Here is a 23858-nt window from a genome sequence, read left to right on the forward strand (position 1 = left end):
ACAAACTTCAGCGTAGCCATATTTTTTGCTAAAATGTGTTTATTCAAAGAGCGGGAAATTGTCGAGGAAGGTATCCATATCCATGATGGGAGAAGCAGCGGAACCTGGTCGGCTAGATGTCGGTTTCTCGGACTTAATAATTTCCGTTTCTGCCCTGAAATAGGAGATAGCCCGTTGCCATAGCTACCAGACATATATTTTAATATCTCTAAACTGATACAACCTAAATCAATTGATATAAATAAACTCAGACGTGTAGAAATCTAATAAATCAGATATTCTTAACAGTGAAATAACATAATTAAAGAATAATCCCAGAGTGAGAAGTCAATAGTCTACTGAACCTCGAGATAGACTCGGACTTCAGCCTCACGTCGTCCCCTTTCAATGAACTCCGACAGACTCCCAAATCTAACCAATACCCCTCCCATTCCGAGCGAAGCGAGCTACGGGGTCTGGGGCAGAGCCCCAGCCGCCGGAGGCACACCCGGTTCCCCAAAACCAATCCCTTAGGAGCCTACTCGGGTGCGGAGAAGACGGTCGTCAGGAGATGCGATTCAGCAGCCTCACGTCTCAGCTTGCTGCAGATAACGCCCCATATGCACTTAGGTCTGCTGCCCGTTAGCACCTTAAGACACCTTGCGGACTTAATATTATCAGCAGCAGAGGTTGCCAACAGCAGTTGATTACCGGATAGATCACCGGAATTTTTTCAATTGGATCTGGATTTTGTGTTCTTGTGGCTCTATTTTATAGATTATCAGCGTCCCAGCTGTATACAGAAAATTCAAAGGGGCTCGTTATTTCAAGATAGCTTCGTCAGTTGGACTTGGGTGTACAGTACGTACTTGCTGAAGAGGTGTTGTGCAGGTCAGCATATGGCGGTATCAGGCCAGTTATAAATGTAGTAGCACGTTAGTCGCGATTGAATTCGTTTGTTCTGTTAGCGGCTTTATACTAGTCTCTGCTGTGGATAACTGGTGGGTGATATTGGATGGCAAATCGGGTGGTTGTCGATGGGTCGTGTGCAGTAAAACGAGGATGGTTCATTATTAACATTGCAGCAGAATTTCCTGTGTATTTTAATCTCATTACCCAATCCGTGGTAGCTTGATAGTTCGTATACTGGCTAGTAATCGGTATAGTGAGTGGAGAACTCTTTCGAACAGATTGGAACTTTATTAGGGAGTATTAGCTTTCGCTACTATACGTAAAACTACAGGAAGAGCATTGCACTATCGTGTGGATATTGATGATTTGTCATGTCTAAAGAAAAGAAGTTCGCGACTCCGCCGCTTAAAATTGATCTGTCTTCTGCGCGGGCAGCAGTTCCAATCAATCAAGGGTTCCGTTCGACAACTCCTACTATACATTCGCCATTTTTACTGTCTCCAGGTTCTCAGAGCCTGCCTTCTTCAACATCATCATCTTCCACTTCTTTACATGCGTTAGCAGGTGGTTCTTTTCTTGGTACTAGTCATGGTGCTAATCATGGGTATAACAACAATGTTAATGGTACTAGTACAGGTAATAACACGGGTAGTAATACGGGTAATGGAAATGGCACCGGTAATGGCAATAGCTCTATTGCCAGTATCGGTCACAGCAACGGTATCAGTGGACCATCCTCGCCAGGTGGTGTTTCTCACGGGTCTGTAGGTCCAGGAAATAGTAATGGGTCGACGGGCTTGTCAAGACACCGATCAATAGGCTCGATTCCAACGACTCATAGGTCTAGAAGAGACTCTGGAAAGTCACTTGGTGCTAGTGGTAGCATGCATACTGGTTTGACTGCTCCCGCTCGAGTATCACCACGCCAATCTCCACGATCTTCACCTCGTTCTTCACCACGACCTCGCGACGGAACTGGAAAAGAAGAAGATGGTGGCTCATATTTCACTTTGTCGCGACCAGGAACAGCCAGCAGCCCTGTTAATATACCAGGTACATCATCCTCATCAAATTCCAAAATGTCGTTATCTAGTCAGACAAGTTATTCAGGTAGCTCGTTCGATTTTGACGGTCAAGTGCAAAGAGTAAACTCATCATTGAGGAAATACGATGCTGCGACTGCTGGTAGCCCAACCGGTACACAACCAATCAATGCGTCTTCACCATCGATGCAATCAAATAATAATGCGTTGCTGTCGCCAACAGTCTCACCTCGGCCACATTCTCCCATTCGTGCCCTGTCGAATTCATATGCACCAGCAAGAGGACCATCCCATCAGAATGTGTCATCAGTAAAGACGAAAGGTAAAGCACCACAATCGCCAATACAAGACGATTCACTAACAAGCAACAAATCCAATAACTCGCCAAAGCAGCAACAGCAACAACAACAACAACAGTCTAATTCATTCCATCATAGGTCGACAGCTCACGCATCAGGGGCTACTACAGCAGCTGCTGCTGTGACTGCTGCTGCTAATAGCGATGAGTCGCCCATTTTCGCCAAACGAAAAGATGCTCATCTTTCATATCTCGCTCAAGAACCGGTTTATATTCATAAAATGACCAATGCTGCCGGGGATGATTACGTCAAGGGCCTAATAGGTGATAATACCAATTACGAATATCTGAGTGATGACGATGATACAGATTCCATAACGGAAGTTCAGCCAGAAGTTATTGGCTTTGGTGGTGTGGGAACCAGTTTCGATGACGAATATACCGAACTTGGATCGTCGTATCCGTTCCTTGAAACGACTTATAACAGTAATGGCCCATCTACTTCAAGTGCCACAAATAATGAACCAGCAGGAAGCAACAGCCATAAGGATCGTGACAAGGCAACTGCATCGATTGAGTCTGATGGTAGCACTCCTGAGAGATGGAGAGAGCGTTTGGAATGGCAGGCAATGCTGGCATCTGTATTAACCGGTGAGGTATTCCGAGCAGAGAAAAGACGTATTAAGCAGCCTAAAAAATCTGGAAATGGCATTGATGAAGAAGAAATGTGGTTGGCACTCCGAGCCAAAGTGTCAGGTAGAACTATGAACGAACAAAAAAGGGTTCTTGAATATTCCCGATCAACTGTAACGGATGCTTTAGAAAGAGTGCAAAATTTCAAGATCGAGAATCCAGCAAATATAACCGCTGAAGACGCTCTGAAACAACTGAATCCTGTATTACAACTACTGTACCGATGCGAAAGTTTGTATCGAACATTAGCAGTGTTGAAAGGTGAGAATGCTATATATGGTAATGCTGATTTCCAAACAAAAGTAGACTGTCTATTGTCGTGGAAATCCATTACAGAGGCAATCAATCAGGAGTTGGAATTGTTAAGGAAATGGACTGGAAATTACGATATTGACCCTTCTCGAGTACCCGAAAAGTCGTCACCCAGTGAAGAAGGCAGCAGGCTGTCGATGATTCAGGAAGAAAAGCAAACCCTTGTGGAAAGTATTCTTAAACAAGACAACTTGTCGAATATATTTGACCGCAGAATCAGTAACCGATTAGGACCACTAATAGAAAAGGCAAGAGAAGCAACTATCAAGTATTCGGATATGTTTCTCGAACTTGGATTGCCTTTATTTAACAATTCACTTTTGCATGTCATGGTGTTTCCAATCACACTTATTCGGGAGATTATTCAGATGCGTTTAACATACGCAAGAAGGTTGGTCAATCCTACTCTTATGATTGTTGACCAAATGATCCTTGATTTCCAATCTATCATATCACATGCGCTAGTTGTTATGGATCGTAATCTGCAGTACACGTCTCCTATCCTTGACAAAGGTTGGATTTTTCCTACCCAGATTGATGAGAGTTTCAATTCGACGCTCCTAGATAGTGTCAACTTTTACCTCGATCTATTGAACAAAAAATTTCTTGATGGCGGTAGGTCATCAAAGTCTCTTTTCCGAGCATATAAAGAGACAGAGCAGCTCGAACAGCACTACACTTTCTTGCTAGGTGTAGGTAGGTTAGTCGAGGGTGGTGATCTTGCAGTTGCCGAGCTAATTACATCACTTGAAAGCAAGATTCTCACCCGTCTATTGACGTACTGGGAACATCAGATGAAAGGACCTCAATCATGGGCTCCAACCGAGATAGAGCGATGGTTTACCACCACCATGGAGATTATTAGGAGTTTTCAACGAAAGCTTTTACGATTTCACAAGTAAGTATGAGAGCTACCCAAAATATGCAGCAGGAGTTCCAGACTTTCTGGCCATATGGATACTAACTTTTCAGAATACTGTCAGATGCGTATGAGAATTCCACAGAGTACCTGATTCAGCCGGCTAAGACCAAGGCTTTGATGAGCCTCTTGCGACTGAGTGGCCATTTCCTAGTTTATACAGGAACATTCGAAAAGTATGGTATTTACGCCATTGCCGACCCATATCTCAAGGATAGACCAGAGACTGTAAGAGCCATCTTATCTGGTTATAGTCGTATCCCGAAGAAAGACGTTGAGCACGTCTCATACGTTATGATATTTTGTATCGAAGAACCATTAGTATGGGAGGGTGAGATTGTCAATTTGGATATGCCTTATTTTGATATCGATATGAAACCTGGTCGCATGAGACTCATCACTGAAGGCGGCTCTCAAGAACTGAAGAGAACTCGTAAGGAAGTATCTGCATTGACTGGAGGAGGTGATGTTTTTGATATAGCTGTGGACACCAAATCACATATTACAAGAGTGGACCATGAGATGGCGCGAGTTCGAAAGCTGTTCTTCAAGCTTTCGACCTCTGTGATCACAAGCTGTATATTATTTAGAAGAAGATGCAAGCCATATGGATGTCAGGAAACAGTTCATAATATGTTTGTATTCGCTAGAGAGTTTGGTCAAAGGGGAATTTCTGTCATGGATGCCAACCGTCGTGGCACAGTGGCTATAAAACTGATCAATCTGTGCATTGAGTGGGTAACTTTTATATGCGATGATTGTGTTCCGACTGAGAACAAGACATTCAGATGGACGGTGGTTGCCCTGGAATTTGCTATGGTAATGACTCGAGGAGTCAATATCGTGGCTATTTCAGGCGATCAATTTGCTAAACTTCGAGTCAAAGTAGCTGACTGTATGACTCTACTGATTTCTCATTTTGACATCACTGGTGCGAAATCTAGAGCAGCTCAGCAAGGTAACAGTGATGTGTTACGCCGAGGCAAAGCTCTCAATATCTCAGTTGATGATGACGACGAGTTGGTGGCCATGTTGCGAGAAGATATGGTCAAGAAATTGGAGCTATTGGAACAACAAAGACAAGACACTCACTCTGTAGGTAAAGTCCTTGATGATAGCAGCGGTGATACAGAGTTCTTGACATATCTTGCTTCAGCCTTTTCAAACCTTCAAATCCGTTGGCAACAGGGTCGGTATATCGGTGGTGGTACCTTTGGATCGGTATACGCAGCAGTCAACCTTGACACTGGTGGTGTCATGGCTGTCAAAGAAATCCGGTTACAGGACACCCAGTCTATTCGTCATATTTTGAAATCAATCAAAGATGAAATGACTGTGCTGGAGATTCTAAGTCACCCCAATGTTGTACAATATTACGGTGTTGAAGTACATCGTGATAGAGTGTTTATTTTCATGGAGTACTGTCAAGGAGGATCACTAGCCGGCCTTCTAGAATATGGCCGTATTGAGGATGAGCAGGTTATTCAGGTGTATACTCTGCAGATGTTGGAAGGTCTAGCGTATCTCCACCAGTCAGGCATTGTTCATCGTGATATTAAACCAGAGAATATTCTATTGGATCATAATGGAGTTATCAAGTTTGTTGATTTTGGTGCTGCTAAAGTGATTGCAAAGACAGGCAAAACTCGCCAGGCTAGTGCCACTAACAAATCCAATGCCACTACTGGTGGTAACAAGACCAAATTGAATAGTATGACAGGCACACCCATGTACATGTCACCAGAAGTCATCACAGGAGCAGATTCCGGTCGTCATGGAAGTATTGATATCTGGTCTCTTGGCTGCTGTGTTTTGGAAATGGCTACAGGCCGTAGACCATGGGCCAATCTCGATAATGAATGGGCTATAATGTATCATATTGCTGCGGGCCACCTGCCTCAATTACCATCAGCCGACCAGTTATCTATTGAGGGTCAACAGTTCCTTATGAAGACTCTTGAACGAGACCCGAAAAAACGACCATCGGCCGTGGATCTCTTAAGTGACCCTTGGATGGTAAGCATCCGTAATGTAGTGTTGGGCTATAGTGCTGGCTCAGATGATAGCGCTGTATCATCTCCATCTGAGGGCTGATATGGTTATTGACTTGTAATAATATATTATTTATTGAAAATGGTTTATGTGAGAACTCATTGTCTGTCTAGTCGGAAGTTGGTCGTAGCAAAGTCTTTCCTACCATCTGGCTCATAATAAAACTCGGCTACTTCTTTGAAACCAAACTTTGTGTACAGAGCTTTTCCCGCACGAGTTGCAAAGACAAATTCTTTGATGGGCCCCCTAGATTTTATGTTTCCGTCTTGTGATACAAACTCAACTTGAGCGTCTGTCGGTAATACATCAAGACAGTGTTTAAAAAGCAATCTTCCAAGACCCTGCCTTTGGTACTCTCTGGCAATAACGAAATATGAGAGATAGAGATAATCCCTGTTTCGATATGGCGCATTAGACAGCTCTTCTGGTGACATGTGAGCTAGTTTGTCACCTTCTTCGTCAGTATCTGGAACATGACGAGTCTCCTCAGCTATGGCCTGGTCAAAAGCATCCGACCGAGTGTTATTTAGTGGATGTGGTCCTGTTCCCCAAAAAGAGTACCAACCTTGGATCATATACTTGATCTTAGTGTAATCGTGATACAATCGGGAACCGATGGACATGGGCTTATACATATTTGTTGTTAATGACTGAGGGTATCTCCATACAAACATGCCAGCCAGTATTTCGTAACCTGTGTCTGGGTCTATAGTATACATGCCATAGTAGTCATCTACCCTAGCAAGAATTCTTAAATGAGTACTTCTGGCAAACTCATGTGTCAGTCTTTTGAGTGCCTTTGCTCTGTTTATGTACTCTTCAAGCCTCTGAGCTGGATCATGTACATTTTGACGGACGTCGTCTACAAAGTTATCATATTTATACCCAGGACCAAAATAATACTGAAACATAAGGTCATCACCAAAGCTGTCTAGAATCAGCTCTGAGAATTGCAGAGCTTCATTATAAGTGACAGTATCTGGGTTTATTCTCCGCAGATAAAACTTATCGTTCTCATTGAGGGCTACTTTTTCGTAAGTAAATCCAGACATTTCTAATGGTTATATTGAAGATGTGATAACAATTTCACACAAAAATTAGACGGACTGGCATTTTATATATGTTTATTTGGAGAATGGTTGACTAAGGTATTTACTATTATTTAGACAGATCAAGAAATCTTTCAGATGATCTCTACAGCATGGTGCATCTCCAATGCCGTAGTGACTAACTTGCCTCAACCATGAGTTATTGAGCTTTTTTCACAAATTGAGAGGTCAAGTAAGGTCGAATATGGTCGAATGAGGTCGTCAGTCTCTTGATATCATAAATTGGAATGTAAAATCATTTTCGTTAGTCTTGCTTTTATAAAATCCAACGGACTCGTTGAGAAATCCTATAGTCCCTGCAGATGTACTAATTATACTAATTTTTAGCCATAGACAACAAACCACTTCAAAGTCTCATTTGCTAAACCAACTGGCAGTGGGAAATGTATTCTAAAGAGAATGAACAAGTCTTGAAAGTGCAGTACTGGTGGCACTCGCTGTTTTTGATGGCTAGCACCCTTGGCCGAAGAGTCCCCAGTAATTTGCTCTAGTCGACACTCTTACTTCAAATCTTCGTAAATCTTATTCTTTCATCTCCAATTGATTTGATTGACTCTAATAACAGTAGATAAAGTTTCGAAATGGTAAACAGGCTCTGTGAGAGTCGTGATGTACGTTGAAGATGTGATGCGGCATCATGCATAGATAAGATCTGAGAGCATGTGTGAAGATCATGAACTTGACACACTTTGGATGTAACCAGGGATGAGTTCTGACAGCAGAGTACACCTGGAGTCGTTACCATCAGGTACCTCGGTGGCGAATGATTCCATTCCGGACTCGCTAGTAACTGAAATCCGACGGTATGAAGACTTCTCAACTATCGATTGGGTAGAGGCTGCTTCGAGAGAGAACACATTGAGGATACGTACATATAAAAATGCCTATGGAAAGAGTATAAATTCGAGAAGACCCAGTGGTCCAATTGATCCAGTTTCTGAGAATGCTGAGGATTCTAATGCATTTGGTTTTGACGTTCTGAAAGGCACAGGTGCTAGATATGGATTGTTGGTTCGCCAGATGTACTCAGCAGCTCAAAGTTGGCTGGTACTAGCACTGGTTGGAGCTTGTATTGGTCTCATTGCTGGGTTCTTAAGCATTGTAACCGAATTGCTATCAGATTTTAAGACTGGCTATTGTACTGCTGGCCTCTATTTAAACGAGAACTTTTGCTGTTCTGGATATGATGAAAGTGATATATGCCCCGAATGGCACAGGTGGAGCTCGTTCAGTGGTATCAATTACGTTATATATATTGTCTTTTCGACGTTTTTTGCATTTTTGGCTGCTTTTTTTGTTTACAGCTTTGCTCCGTATGCTGCAGGATCAGGAATTTCGGAAATCAAGTGTATTATTGCTGGTTTTATCATGAATGGGTTCTTGGATGCAAAGACACTATTTATTAAAAGTGTGACCCTGCCATTGACTATTGCTTCTGGTCTTAGTGTGGGAAAAGAGGGTCCCTCTGTACATTATGCTGTATGTGTTGGAAACACAGTAGCAGGTTTGTTTCCAAAGTATCGTGTTTATAAGACCAAGATGCGAGAGGTGCTGAGTTCTTGTGCAGCAGCGGGTGTGGCAGTAGCATTTGGAAGCCCAATGGGCGGTGTACTATTCTCTTTGGAAGAAATGACATCTTCTTTCCAGCTGAAATCCATGTGGAGAAGCTACTTCTGTGCTTTGGTTGCTACTGCAACTCTAGCATCGGTTAACCCGTTTCGTACAGGGCAATTGGTTTTGTTCTCAGTCAAATATGATCATGACTGGCACTTTTTTGAGATTATCTTTTTTATTTTGATAGGATTATTCGGTGGGTTTGGAGGGCTATTCATTATTAAATGGAATCTTCGTGTTCAGGCGTTTCGTAAGAAGTATCTTGGAAACTATGCTATACAAGAAGCGACTTTGCTCGCGTTTATAACTGCTGTTATCTGTTACTTTAACGAATTTCTGCGTATTGACATGACTGAAAGCATGCAAATCTTGTTTCATGAATGTGATCATGGATTTGAAGATAATGTTACCTGCCAACCATCTCATCGAATGTACCTGGCAACGACATTGATATTTGGTATGGTCATAAGAACTATATTGACAATTATATCCTATGGTAGTAAAGTTCCTGCTGGTATTTTTGTACCATCATTGGCGATTGGAGCTTTATTTGGAAGGTTTGTAGGAACCGTAGTTTGGTGGTTACATGATACGTTTCCAGATGCTACATTTTTTTCGAGCTGTCCTCCTGATGCACCATGTATTACTCCTGGAACTTATGCTCTGCTAGGGTCTGCTGCTTTGTTAAGTGGTGTGATGAATATTACGGTGACGGTTGTTGTGATCATATTCGAAGTAACTGGTGCTTTGCGATACATTCTTCCTACTATGATTGTCGTAGGAGTCACCAAAGCAGTTGGTGATTATTTCGGACCTGGCGGTGGCGGGATTGCTGACCGTACTATAGTTGCAAACGGATACCCATTTCTAGAAGATGATGGGGATGATGAGCACAATCACTATGCAAATGACCCTATAGAGTTGGCCATGACAAAAGATCCCATCCAAATCCCGAGCAAAAAGTTCACGATATCACACATTCAGAGTTTATTAGATGGTAGTAGTCATCAGTCATATCCCGTGGTGGATATCGACGACGAAGATGCTAGCATTACTAGCAGCATACCAACAAAGTCCTCGACTACTGCCACCACTATCAACCAAACTACAAACTATACAAACAACTATTTGATCGGGTACATATGGCGTTCTGAGTTGGAATACATTGTGGCACACAACCGCGACACACCTGATAGATATGTGTCATTTGACAGTTTAGAATCGTCAGAAGACTCACTAAACTTTTCGCGTCTCGTCAACTTTTCACCAGTTGTCGTTCAGAACAATACTCCGTTGTCAAAAGTTATTGCTCTCTTCTCGAAAGTAGGACCACGCATTGTATATGTTGAGCGCAATAAATCAGGTACACTATGTGGATTACTGACCCGGAAAGACATTCTGAAGTATCAACATAAATCAGACTATGCCATGGCGCCTCCAGATAGATCAGCAGCAGAAGAAATGGATCGAAAGATCTGGGAGCTTTTATCGCAAGCGATATCTAAAGTTCAAGAGTTAGTTCGTAGATAGTTAGTTTTTACCAAATGCATTTTTTGTTTGTTTTGTTTTCTGCATGTTATTCCTCTCATTCCTTCATATTCTAGTTGATTCCGAGATACAGGCATCTGGACGGTGCCCAGTCCTGTCGTGATATACGACGTCACGTAGTACTGTTGACTCTGCTTTGGCGAATTCTCTGGCGATTGCCTCGCGAAGAGTACAGTTCTGACGATAGTCATGGCGACGACGAGTCTGATGATGGCTCTACGATTATTTTGCAACTGCCATTACCACTGCATTGGCACCTTCACACTTGCTGATGGTACGTCGACTGTGCTGCCGCTTTATTGACACTGACCAGTCGTAAAGATGAAAATATACATTTCGATAGATTACTGAACTTATATTTGAGTATTTTGATTTAGATATGTCGCAAAGTTGACTAAATTTACAATCGATACAAGCGATAGTTTGGATATGTTCGACTTTTGGCATGTCCAGATATGGTGTTTTACTGTGATATACTGAGAACCGTTCCAAAACTGCTGCGGGAAAATTCACACTGTTGCATAATACATGTTTTACAATTGATACTCCAGAACAAATCGAAGCAGTAGCCCGCTTTTCCAAATTGCGAACAGGTTTTAATCCCTACGATAATCTTCTCTTTCAGGACTGTATCCAGCACCTCTTGGTTCGTCACGGTACGAGGGACGATCGTAATCTCTTGAATCTCCACCAGGGCCGCCAGAAGGAGGAGGGCCACGGCGTTCGCGGTCACGGTAGTTATCGCCTCGTCTATGAGGAGGAGCATATCTGTCACGAGGACCTTCGTCATAACGAGATGAATACTCACGATCTCTGTATCCATCGCGATCATCGTATCTAGAAGGACCAGGAGGACCTCTTGGAGGTGGAGGACCCCTGAATCGATCATCGTATCGATCATATCTGTCGTAACGATCATAACGATCGTATCTGTCATATCTGTCATAGCCACCAGGAGGAGGAGGGCCACCATATCTATCACGGTCATCGTATCTCGGTCTGTATCCGCCACGGTAGTCACCACCGCCATAACGACTAGGACCACCATAACCACCTCTTCTGAAAGAACCAGCGCCTCTGGTCTTTGGAGGACCAAAGTACTTACCAGGAGTAGGGGTTCTTGGTCTCTTTCTCTTAGCCTTTTCGACAGAAACAACTCTGTCAAGCAGATCTTGGCCATTGATACCAGCAATAGCAGCATCAGCACCCTCTACATCAGCCATGTCAACGAAACCAAAACCTCGCGAGTCTCTGGTATGAGGGTCAACCATGATTTGGCACTTGACGACAGTACCGTACTTGGAAAACAATTCCTCCAATTTAGCTTCGGTGACTTGACGAGCCAAACCAGAAACAAACAAATTAGTACCTTCATTCTTAGCAGCTTCATCATCGTCAACAGGGCCGGAAGCAGATCCAGAAGTAGCAGCATCATTGCCATTAGAACTGTCATTAGCGGCACCAGAATCGCCGTTTCTCTCTCTGTCATCGGGAAGACCAGCCTCGTTAGATCCATCCTGAGCAGAGTCGCGACGAGGAGAAAGAGATCTCTGACGATCGTAACGATCAGGACTGGCGCTTCTACGCGATGAATATTCTTCTGTGTCGGCCATTGTACAATTGCACGTTTCACTAAAGCCAATGTAGCTCACAATAGTTAAGTGTGTAATGTAAATATATAAATACACATATTTCAAAAATGTCAAGTTTTCCAAGCAATATTCTTGCGGGTTTGGACCCTAACCTCAATCAATATTTGAGTCTGACGACGAGAATCGAAGTAGACAATTACCATAAGAACTCGTAGGTAAATAGGAAATAACATTTAAGTATAAATCTATAAAGCAATTGCAGTCAAGCCAGTATCATACTTTTTAATATATGAGGAATTTTCATCTTCTAATCCACAACTGATTTAGAACTCATTTTATGTGATTTGTAAGTATGCGCTCTATTGGAATTTAAATTTACGACAGAAAATGATAAAAAAATTATATTTAACAAACATTCCAATTAACACGGGGACCCAAAAGCTCGACTCGAGCGTAGCGAGAGGAGCCACGGGGTCTGGGGCGGAGCCCCAGCCGCCGGAGGCGGAAACCCAGATACAGATAATTGCGACCCCTGGATCTAACATGCGGCTGCAATAGGATCTCATATCATACATGAACCGACATACTTCCGTATCTAGTTAACAATCGCATGGCCCAAGAACAAGTTGAGAATCTGGCGAGCACCATAACAATCTGAGCATCAGAAAAGTGAATAAACACCACTAGTGTCGTGGTATATTGGGCACATAATCAACATTCCGCGAATAAATTGTGAAATCAATAGTCCAACTCCTGTCATTCATTTATCAGGGTCAACAACCACCATCGGTTCAGACGACGAGAAAGTCAATTCCAATTCCCACCTCGAGCCTGTATATACAGATATCTACACGAGTGAAGAGAATCCAGAGAATCCAGTGTATAATCTACGTACATCAGACACAACAACTTTATTATCTGAGCTAGCAACGGTTACAAACTTGTCAGGACCAGAATCTGCCTCCACCGAGCAAACAGCGGGTGAAATAGACCACCAGATCACAATCACTGAACCATCGATTGTAACAGATACACAAGAACCAGAAGAAGTGGTTTCTAAGGCGGTAAATAGTGAAATTAGTAACCAACAAAACAAATACGACGCACCTCCACCTCCCTATTCGCCCCGTGTTACCGATCTGTATCAAATGTCCATCCAACCTAGCTCCGTTATCACCCAGGTATCGGCGACGGTTCCTAGTGCAGCACTTCATCCGTTTGTATCTTATGATGAACAAGAAAAATCCGAGAATATTCAGCTCAATTTGAGAGGAGTGATATTTAATATATCTCGAGAAGAGTTACTACGGCTACCAGAGAGCATTTTAATTGGAATCACAAACGGAGCTCTTTATGATCAGAATACCATTGGCGGAGCCAGTTTAGCAGATGCAAATGCTGCTACTGCGAATACACTATCTCCAGAATGTTTTAAATACACGTTAGATGTGTTCAGATCAGCTGCTAAGGGCTTACCACGTACTTTATTGTCTATAGAGGGTTCAGAGGAGCAGGGATTCGATGATGCCATATTAGGAGTAGACGAGGATACAGAAGGTAAATCGGCAAATTCAGGAGTAGCAATGGATGCCGATGGGAATCCGAAAACAGAGACTGTGTCAGATATATCAGAGATATTACGGCGCAGACCAGCTATTATTGTTCTTCGAGAGGATCTTGATTATTACTGTTTACCAAATGGACCAAATGTCGATGCAGAGGGAATGAGACAAATTAAGCATAGTTGTGGAGAGGCCATTCTTAATCAACGAAGAATATTTGGCGGTCTACGGAAAGGAGAATCAGAAAACTCACCCGAACATCACCTTATAGCCATGCTATGTTCAAGTGGATTTCAAATCGATGATGACTGGGGGTTCCGGGCAAGAGAACCACATAAAACGGTAGTCAGTAGTCTGGCATTGATCCGGTTGAAGATGGTTGATGAACAGCATCATGAACAATCTCCCGAAACACAGCAAGAGCTGTCCACACCACAAAAATTACTACTGTTTTGGCGCAAGCCAGCAAGAAAATGCTGGTGGGATTCTATTGAGCTGAATGATGTTCCTGGAGTAGACGGGCCGGTTCGTGTACATATTCGAAGGGTATGGACTCTTGAGTTGTCGGTTATTGGAGTGCGATAGCCTTTCCTTAGTATTTAATTTAATTGCATTATGATTCTGCGCAAACCTCGCCCAGACTACGACCGGACTAAGATGCCAGTCAATTAATACCTAATACTTATTGCTCATGAGTCAGTCGAAAGATAAGATAAAATAACTTGTTAGATTAGCTTCTATGCGTAGATAAGAATAAATTAATCAGATAATATAAGATAGAGTATAGTAGTAAGCTCTATTTACGTCGTCCAGTAACAAGCATCAAATTCACCTTTGAGCAGTGTAAAGTCTTCCCATTGACAACCTTGGTCTCGCCGGTGATACCCGAGAAGGACTTGACTTTATCTTCCGGCACCCACAACTTAACTCGGAAAGCTCGTGTCACTTTAACTTGATCCAAACCAGCATTCTTAAATGTTTGCACCAATTCATCGGCTTCTAACCCTCCTCTATGAGCAACACCCTCTTTAAGAGCTTCTTCATCAGTCATTCGGCCATGTACACTACCACCGGACCCCTTTTCAATGTCAATGACATAAAGACGTCCATTTGGTGCCAGCTTACCAGCCAGTCTCTTGGTACATTTATCAGTATCATGAATATGGTGATATGATAATGATGTCACCACAGCATCAAACTGTCCTAGCGAGTCGTCATCAGTAGCCAACAAATCAAGTACCAATGCTCTCATTTCCGACTCGGGAATACCCTGGTTCTCAATTTTTTGGTTGAAAATGCCTACCATATCTGGTGATATATCTACACCGACAATTTCCTTACAATAGGGAGCCAAAGACTGGCTCACCAAACCTGTACCACAAGCAAAATCCAATACACGAGTGGACTCGGGATCCCAGAGCTCATCAGCCACATTTGGAATATCCAGATCATTGAAATCGAAATCATTGCTCGCAAACTCCGTTTCCTCAGTATCAGGTGCGTTATCGAACCTGAACTGGAGTACTTTAGTGGCCACTACGCGAGAAATCAATTGAGTATTTTCGTTGTCATACTCGGCCGCTTTATCTTTGAATGACGAAAGATTCGCCGCAATCACTTTTTCATGGTGACTCATTTTACAACAAATTCGAAAGGGGACCCTTAAAACTGGCGTATATGACCTGCACGAGAATATAACCGTGTGATTCTATTGAAATAAACACTGAAAACCCAAATACTAGTACAATTGTCAGTCAATTGCACTCAGTCGAACTTAAATCAAAGAATTATATATCCTTTTATATCTAAAACATGAAAGGACGACAGTTTGCTCACACCGTACATCCTGTATTTATTTAAATAATTATATCAGAGCGGCAAAATAATTCTGACATCGGATGCACCCCGGATGTGGAGAAAATTACTAGTTTGAGCCTGGCTCGCTGCAGCAGCTGGTAAGGTACCACGAGACAGGCTAACCAGAGAACCCTTACGGTCTTCTCCAAACTAATTATAAAACGGATCTCGTCGACGGGTCGGGTTGCCTCCGGCGGCTGGGGCTCCGCCCCAGACCCTGGTTGCTCCGCCCCAGACCCTGGTTGCTCCTCTCGCTTCGCTCGAGTCGTTACCCCACGGTCCCCGCAGTCTCCTGCGAAGCAGGAGCAACCAGGGTCTGGGGCGGAGCCCCAGCCGCCGGAGGCAGACCCTCTCTCTCAGATCCAGCCAGATCTCTTAAAAGTAACCGAAATTAAAAATAGTTTAGAGGTTTGACAGGTCCCTGCAGGGGGTGTTACCCGGCTTGCAATATTCTGGTGGGGAACACCAGGCTTAAATATGAAATTTGAAAAAACTATTTTCTCTTTTCTTTCGTTAGACCTGCGAGAGGTCGTTCTTTTTTTTTTTTTTAGTTTGTGTAAATGGTAAGTTTGAGAGTGCCATTAGCAAAACCAGATGTTGATGTGATGATAACTTTTTTCGGGGAGAGCTCTTTGAGCCCTGTGATTTATAACCCAATCCTCTAAGAAGCCCTGATCTCTGTATTTGGATGTTTTGTGTTTGAATGGTTGTGTGCCAGTTGCTGGTTCGTGGACTAACATCAGTTTAGGTATGTTTTCAATGTCATTTCTATATGAACGCGAGTGGCTGTGTTTTTGAATGATTATACCAACTAATAATCTGTCAATCCCCTGAAAATCCTGGCTCCCATCAAGAGTAACAGGACGATATGACGATAAAGTTAGTGCTCTTTAATGACTTTGCAAACCAGTACCAGTTTTCAGTAGAACACACTCATTGATAATGAGTGTCAAATCGTGGCCCATGATTCCATTACTAACTATCTACAGATGTATAGTATTTATAGTGCGATTATGTAGATTGTGATCCCGTAGTGTAGTCGCGGTGACTAGAGAAGAGTAATAAACGAAATGCATCGAATTGACTGTACAAACAGAACATCCTGTTCTAATTATAAACATATTTTAAGAGACATAAATAGTTAACTGCTGAGATCAGGCCTTGACAAATTCCCACTTGACCTCTGTAATGGATACCTCCTCACCAGCCTTTTCATCGTAGTCGAACCACTCACCATCATCCAAGTTCACTTCAGGAAACTTGTATCCAGACTCCTCACCTTGGCACTTGAAAACGCCGTCAGCAATGAATTCGACAAATTCAAGTCCCCGATTATCGACTTCAGCGACCTTAACTGGTTTACCTGAATTGTCAGGTCCGTAAGTCTTGCCAGTCAGTTTGATAGTAGCACTTGACTCTCTTTTGCACATCTTGCATCGAAACACGAAATTGGCCTCTCCCCTGCTTCCAGACATCTCATGGACCTCGTACTGATTGAACGTCACTACATTCGGGTGGATTTCTCTACACGAAGTGCATCTGATAATCTCGTTAGCATTCGATCCCAGATCAAGTAACTCCTCGACCGCACTTACTGAACTTTGACGGAAAAAATATACGGCTCCGAAGGACTGTCGACAAAAGCGACGTCCGTAACACCCTGCAATTCAGCAGAAAGAGTAAGAGCAAGCATCCTGGCAGTCTCGTTACCAACTCACACCAACAGCTTCACGCAAATCTTGACCACCCAAATCACAAGCCGCATCTCATGTCCAAGATCGGCATTCAGGGGGAGACCAGCTGCCTCCGGCGGCTGGGGCTCCGCCCCAGACCCCGCTGCTCCTCTCGCTTCGCTCGAGTCGGGCGTGTGGCCGGCCAGCGTAGAATCGTCTCCCCGTGGAATCAGTGCCCGTTCCACACGCAACGACTCGAGCGAAGCGAGAGGAGCCGCGGGGTCTGGGGCGCAGCCCCAGCCGCCGGAGGCACGAGGCGACCGCAACAACAGCTTATTTTTATTAGTGTATATGGGACTAGATTGCTTTACAATGCCAGTTAGACCTCAGCAGCACCGGTCTCTTCTTCTGGGACGTTATCGGGGACGTCTTCGGGGACGACTGCTTCCTCGACGGCAGGCTCGACCGGCTCAGGTTCGGGAACAGGTTCCGGAACGGGCTCGGCAGCTGGCTCGGCAGCTGGTTCAGAGGATTCTGGCTCGGGAGCTGGAGATCCAGCAGCAGGAGCGGCAGGAGCGGGGGAAACGGCACCCTTTTTGTACTTTTCAATGAGCTTTTCGGCAGCCGCCCGGTCAATGGGGTTTCCGTCTTCGTCGCGGTAGGTGATCTTTTTGAGGGTTCGGGTGAAACTGACAGGAGACTCTTTGATTACTGGGGCTGGAGTGGTCTCAAATTCAGAGGGTGCTTCAGATTTGGCGGCTTCGAACTCGGAGACTCCTTCACCGTCGTTAGACGACTCTCTTAAGTTGTCTTCGTCTTCAGCAGTCTCACTGGGAATGGGATTCTCCACAGGACTGGGGTTCTCGACATCGTAGTCGTATTCTTTGTACTCGGGTTGCTCAATGATACCAGATGATTCGTTGGGTTGTGCAACAGGCTCGACGTTTTGAGCAGCAGCTTCTTCGGGAGCAGCAACAGACTCAGCAACCTCAGGGCTCGAAGAAGACGACTTCTCGTTGTAGTGAACACTTCGCTTACGGGTGATGATATCGTATTCAGCATAGGTACCGTGGAAACTGTCACAACTAAAGTCCATGTCAAAGAACTTGGATTGGTTACAGAGATCCTTAGTCCAGGGCAAGCCGTAGATCAGGGGGGAATACCAGATGTACCACGCTAAAGCACCAGAGAAGAAAATGACTGTAAGAGCATGTCCAACAAGTTTGTTGCGAATAAGACGGGTGGTAAGGAACTGCCATGCCTGAGCAAGTGCGAGGATTCCGAAAAATACTGAGCCAAGATAGTGGTGCAGGAACAATTGACGGTCCATGAGGAACGATGGGAAATAGTGGAACGCCCAACCAAGCAAATAACTACCAACATTCGAATCGTACAAAGCATAGTCAGGATCATTGTAGAATTGAATTACATTTCGTTGCCAGCTGAGAACCCAGAATGCCTTGTAAGAAACATACAGCACAACCAACAAACTGAGAGTCCACCAAGTGACTCCGTTTCCAATAAGATAAACTTGACGGTAGTCCTTGACCCAGAAGTTGATACCTCTTTGCATCAAAGGCCAGGATTCAGGACGAGATTGCCAGGCATGGGTATCAGTAAGACCAGCATTAACCTTCCACATGACTTTGTTCAATTCGATAAACTTTTCGAAAAACGAAGGTTTTCTATAGCTGACAAGCTCGGCATCAGGACCCAACTCAGCGTTCACATTATCCTCCACATACCAAATGGTGTTGGGCAAAGTACCTCCCTTGATACAGGTGACCTCCTGTTGTTCAAAAGCCCACTTAGGAAGCTTAACAGCGTGCGAGAACAAATGACATCCAGTCATAGTATGAACAAGTCTGAACTTGGTTTGCAAGGTACGAACCCGTTCTCTGGCCACACCAGGCTCACTGTACTTTTCGAGAATCTCGACTCTAAAGTTATCATTAGCATCACCATCAAAACCCTCATATCCATAAGCAGACACCTCATTATGATGTTCTTGTTCAGACACAGGAGGTCGAACATCGTGAGAATGCAGTCTACGGAAAGTCGACTTGTGACGAAGCTTAACAATAGCACCGTCTTTAATAAACACAGGGGGTTTCAAGTAATTAGTAGCAGTAATGTTTCCATGAGCATCAGTCTCATACTCCTCTAAAGCAGTAGCATTTTCAAGAACCCAGGCGTTATTATGATCCTTGTGAGGATATAAAGTAACCTGTTGTTGCTTGGATCCAGTAGCATACATGTGGTCATGCGAGTGTAAATAACCGCCTTGAGTATTCCAATGACGAAGAGCAATCTCACTGCCAAAAGCCACATCAGCAGGAATATCATGAGCCAAGTTAGTATGTTGTAAAGTGGATTGGAATTCGGGAGACATGAAACTAGCACCATCTCCAGTATTAGACAAACAGATAAAGTGCAGGGCAAACATGCCAACATAGAATACAATAGGAACAATAATCAAAAACACCACGCGAGCGCCGAAATGAGCCAAGAACTTTTTATAACTGACATTCAAGTCGCCTAATAACCACCATAATTGGTACAAAGTCAAAGCACCGACCCATCCAATAGTGAACAAACCGACCCATTTAGAACTGACAGTAGCACCCAAACCAAGACCAGTCAAAAACAAGTATCTATACCAATCCTTGGTAAAAGGCACCTCATTCTCGAACTTCTTGAATCCATAAGCAGTAATAGCAATGAAGAAAACAAGAGGAGAATCCAAAAGAATGTATCTAGACTGAGTAGCCAGGGCATTATCAAAAGTCATAAGAGCACTACCAAATAAAGCAATCAAAGGCTTAACACCACTAGCACGCAGAGTCGAGTACGATAACATAATAGTAAGAACACCGAGAACTGCTGGGAATGTTCTCATGGCAATATAAGGAACATAGTTTTCCGAAGTGGTATATTCAACACCGATATCAGAAAATTCGAACTCGCCATCATAACCGGCGAACCAGCCAACAACTGCATACAGCATTTTGGCCAGAGGAGGATGTACATCCATGAAAAACCGGCCAATGATATACTTTCGAGCAAACCCACCAAAATGGACTTCATCAAATACCACAGAGTCCGGATTGGCCAACCGGAACAACCGAACAAAAAGAGCCACCACCGTCACCAGAGGTAGAAGCTTAGTATCCAAACCATGCAACGATCTCTCCTTCGCCAGCTGAGGGCTCACCGTAGTGTCCCTATACTCTCGCACGCCCACTACAGCGGACGACTTCCCTTTTTTCGCCATTTCTGCTCCTGTTAGTGCTAATTCTGGGGCCATTGTGCCTCCGGCGGCTGGGGCTCCGCCCCAGACCCTGGTTGCTCCTCTCGCTTCGCTCGAGTCGTTACGTCTACGGTGCCAGCAAACTCCTGCGAAGCAGGAGCAACCAGGGTCTGGGGCGGAGCCCCAGCCGCCGGAGGCATGCCCACCTCGAGGATCACGACCCAATTGACAACTTACTTGAAGTGATGGTAGCCAGAACCCGTGTCAACAAGGATCTCGACGCAATGAGCAGCAGCGAGACAAGTTCGAAGGGGAGTTTTCCAGAAATGAGCTCGTTTGTCTTTTAACCAGACAATCAGTCAGCGGATGCAATACAACCAGACAGAAGAACAACAACGAAAAAAAAATCTGGTGAAATCACAGACAATGGCTCAAGCTCAAACCAATTTGTCGACGTAATCGAGATCAGCCAAGATTTCACTTGCACCTTTGAAGCCAGCCCCGTACAGACCAGACGCGTGTCAATCTCAGCCTGAACCCACCCGCCCTGCGGCTGAAACATTATATCTGACGCGAGAGTCGCATCCCTGCAGCAGGCCTGCGGCATCTGCTAAATTAAGAAACCGAATCAATTAATACCAGCGTTTCACAAGCCCTATAATGCACGCTGCTGCACCGTTTCAGCGCCGATCGCTCAGGGGGACTCAGGGGGTTACGCCTTTTTGTCGCTGCTGCTCCCTCCATCTCTCTTCGTATAAATCCCATTTATCAATTTTCGAATGAAAAAACCCGCCTGAACCCTGTACTTGCTTTCCTGCACTAGTTTCAAGCACGATCTGGCCACATCAGCACCTACTGCCCCCGTGCACGTCTAAACCTTGTTCGTGCTGACACACCTCATCTTCCCTATTAAGCTTTCTCTTCGGGTGGGTCGAATGCCAGCTCATACTTCTCGGCAGCGGGGATGCCTCCGGCGGCTGGGGCTCCGCCCCAGACCCTGGTTGCTCCTCTCGCTTCGCTCGAGTCGTTGCGTAGTGGTGCCAAACCGCTAGCTGTTTTGTAAGGAGTCCAAAGGAAGATTTAAAACTCCGAATGAAGATTCACCAGAGTGAAACATTAGCAAATCACATTGAATTTAAAAAAAAGTCCGGAATACATCGGTCAGAAACTAGAGTCAAGGTATGCTTCCAAAGATATTTATAGACACATCAATGTCGGTACTAGTACTGGAGGGACACAAGAGTTGTCGTACCACAGTCGGTTCTGTGGTGGAAACAAAAAAAAAATTGCCAAAAAGAACCCCAAGCAAAAGAGTCGCTAAAGACCATTAACTACGACAATGCAACTACGACCACCAGAAGGTAATGAATTTTTTGGATGTGAAGAGCATTAACAGAATATAGGAGATTGGATGACAACACTACTCGCCATAATGCAAAAAGAGGCACTGACAAACCACAGTGATTCTGGCGGCTGTGGAGTCCAATATGCTCCTGACTCCGATATGATTGTGCGAATCCGACCTGATGGCCAATAAGGCATATTCAACTAAGTGAATGTCCTAGTCAAAGAAGTCTCTTTCTTCCGGGGAGATATGACAGGAATATTTGCCTAATATGTGTTTCCCGTTAGTATCTCGTCCAAGGTATCGTTTGTTCTATGCAGAAATGACAGGCATGGTTATTGAAAGACTGTTTCCTATTAGTACCTTGTCCACAGTATCTATGAAATGATGCAAAAACTCTAAAGATGATATCTTGAAAGATAGGTTTTAACTGTAGGAATGAGCTGCTCTATGTTTACAGCTAACCCAGACAGTGAAGGTTCCTCTCGCTTCATTGTTTCTTCGGGTCAAAGATGTTTGCCAGCAAGTAACGACTCGAGCGAAGCGAGAGGAGCCACGGGGTCTGGGGCAGAGCCCCAGCCGCCGGAGGCATGGCCACAGAAGAAAAACGGGGTCTGGGGCGGAGCCCCAGCTGCCAGAGGCAGGTGAGTAGGAAATGTACAATATAAATATTATGCAAAATGAGACTAGTATATCCAGACACCACCGTCACGGCTTTCGAGGACCTCGACAAGTTCGCCCATGTCGTCTTGGGACGGGTTCCAGCCGAGCTTGTTGCTGATGCGGATGTGGGTCAGATCGGGCAGCTTGTCTTCGAGGATGGCGAGAGTGACGTCGTCGGCGTGGATTTTACTCGCTTGGCCCAGCATGCCTGAGGAATCGAGAGTGAGAAATTTCAGTGGATGGGGAACTAATCGTCCGAGTGGGTCACAGGGAAGATTGGGCTCGGCAAAAATATAGCGCGAAAGGTAGTCTACAGAAACGGTCAACGACTTTAGATTGGGACATAGTCGCAAAATGGAATCTAGTGCATTCGGTCGTAGAGCGGGTAGTGGAAATATCACTTTCAATGTAGTCAGGTGAGACCCGAGTCGACCACACAGCGACCGTAACGACTCGGAAGTCACAAATGGACAATGATTAACTGATAAATGCGTTATTGTTTTGGGAAATGTTGTCTCGGTCACAAACTCGTTGGAAATACCGCCGGCCAGACCTAGGTACTTGATATTAGATGGCCACACTGAATCGTACTCTTGACAGAACACCGATGAACGAGGGAATTCTAATCGTTCAAGATGTTTGGCATTGCGAATAGCAAGAAACAACTCTCTCAGATCCACTGTCTCGGATACAAGACCCAGGTCCAGTGTTCGAAGCTGGTGACATGATCTCAGACTCACTAATGGAGAGTACCCAAAACTGGTCTGAGGGGCTATAAACGTCTGTAATCCTGAAGAACATCTCCGTAATAGTCTTGCTGTATAAGAGTTCTTGCCGGATTGAATAATATTTCGCAAATCAAGAACCCTGACTAATGATCCCAAATAGCTTGACGAACTAATCGTCTCAACAAACCGGCTATAATTGCCCACTCCAAGAACAGGCGTATGATAAACATGTTTCAAACCACTTCTATACCACGTACTATTCACGTACAAAATCGAATCAGTCACTGGTCCTGGAAGAAAACTGAAAACAACGTCTAAAATCTCCGGAGGCAGATAAACCGCTCGACCAGTATCACCAGCTCCAGTCTTGCGTTTATGAGCCAGAGTCAATCTCTTAATCTCATTATCCGGGTCGTCACTATCAACATCTAGGTCATCATTTTCACCATCCGAATTTAAATCTAAATCGTCATCGTCTCTATCAGCCTGGCTCCCTGAACCACCAGCACCAGCCTCACTATTCTTCTGAATCGACAGTTCTCCGAGCAGACTCGTTACACTGGCAGTAGTCGTACTACCATCACCCTCAGATCCGTTCACAGACTCCTTAGCAGGTACACCCGGGCCATACCGCCGATAAGGAGGCCGGATCTTTCGCGGTCTTCGTTTATTAGCTATCTTGACAGTAGGACTCTCTGCAAGTCCGCTT

At 44.3% G+C, this 23858-nt stretch overlaps 8 protein-coding genes across 8 annotated transcripts; 4 read left to right on the top strand and 4 right to left on the bottom strand.

Annotated features, from left to right (window-relative positions):
• Positions 1 to 1262: 1262 nt before the first annotated feature.
• On the top strand, positions 1263 to 4139 carry SSK2 (mitogen-activated protein kinase kinase kinase SSK2; the record flags this gene model as incomplete). Its single annotated transcript, XM_018880741.1, has 1 exon — positions 1263 to 4139. The coding sequence occupies one exon, from the start codon at positions 1263 to 1265 to the stop codon at positions 4137 to 4139; it is 2877 nt and encodes a 958-aa protein (XP_018733401.1).
• Positions 4140 to 4276: 137 nt separating this feature from the next.
• SSK2 (mitogen-activated protein kinase kinase kinase SSK2) lies at positions 4277 to 6250 on the top strand (the record flags this gene model as incomplete). The annotated part of the gene is made up of 1 exon (XM_018880742.1): positions 4277 to 6250. One exon carries the CDS (start codon positions 4277 to 4279, stop codon positions 6248 to 6250), a length of 1974 nt encoding a protein of 657 aa, XP_018733402.1.
• A 1772-nt stretch (positions 6251 to 8022) lies between these two features.
• On the top strand, positions 8023 to 10461 carry GEF1 (Gef1p; the record flags this gene model as incomplete). The annotated part of the gene is made up of 1 exon (XM_018880744.1): positions 8023 to 10461. The coding sequence occupies one exon, from the start codon at positions 8023 to 8025 to the stop codon at positions 10459 to 10461; it is 2439 nt and encodes an 812-aa protein (XP_018733403.1).
• Positions 10462 to 11075: 614 nt separating this feature from the next.
• On the bottom strand, positions 11076 to 12092 carry AWJ20_3721 (uncharacterized protein; the record flags this gene model as incomplete). Its single annotated transcript, XM_018880745.1, has 1 exon — positions 11076 to 12092. The coding sequence occupies one exon, from the start codon at positions 12090 to 12092 to the stop codon at positions 11076 to 11078; it is 1017 nt and encodes a 338-aa protein (XP_018733404.1).
• Positions 12093 to 13219: 1127 nt separating this feature from the next.
• On the top strand, positions 13220 to 14218 carry WHI2 (Whi2p; the record flags this gene model as incomplete). The annotated part of the gene is made up of 1 exon (XM_018880746.1): positions 13220 to 14218. The coding sequence occupies one exon, from the start codon at positions 13220 to 13222 to the stop codon at positions 14216 to 14218; it is 999 nt and encodes a 332-aa protein (XP_018733405.1).
• Positions 14219 to 14429: 211 nt separating this feature from the next.
• On the bottom strand, positions 14430 to 15269 carry COQ3 (hexaprenyldihydroxybenzoate methyltransferase; the record flags this gene model as incomplete). Its single annotated transcript, XM_018880747.1, has 1 exon — positions 14430 to 15269. The coding sequence occupies one exon, from the start codon at positions 15267 to 15269 to the stop codon at positions 14430 to 14432; it is 840 nt and encodes a 279-aa protein (XP_018733406.1).
• Positions 15270 to 16644: 1375 nt separating this feature from the next.
• AWJ20_3724 (uncharacterized protein) lies at positions 16645 to 16965 on the bottom strand (the record flags this gene model as incomplete). Its single annotated transcript, XM_018880748.1, has 1 exon — positions 16645 to 16965. The coding sequence occupies one exon, from the start codon at positions 16963 to 16965 to the stop codon at positions 16645 to 16647; it is 321 nt and encodes a 106-aa protein (XP_018733407.1).
• A 577-nt stretch (positions 16966 to 17542) lies between these two features.
• Positions 17543 to 20197, bottom strand: PMT1 (dolichyl-phosphate-mannose-protein mannosyltransferase PMT1; the record flags this gene model as incomplete). Its single annotated transcript, XM_018880749.1, has 1 exon — positions 17543 to 20197. The coding sequence occupies one exon, from the start codon at positions 20195 to 20197 to the stop codon at positions 17543 to 17545; it is 2655 nt and encodes an 884-aa protein (XP_018733408.1).
• Positions 20198 to 23858: the final 3661 nt, after the last annotated feature.

This window comes from Sugiyamaella lignohabitans, chromosome C (genome assembly GCF_001640025.1).
Source record: "Sugiyamaella lignohabitans strain CBS 10342 chromosome C, complete sequence".
In the NCBI taxonomy this organism is placed as follows: domain Eukaryota; kingdom Fungi; phylum Ascomycota; class Dipodascomycetes; order Dipodascales; family Trichomonascaceae; genus Sugiyamaella; species Sugiyamaella lignohabitans.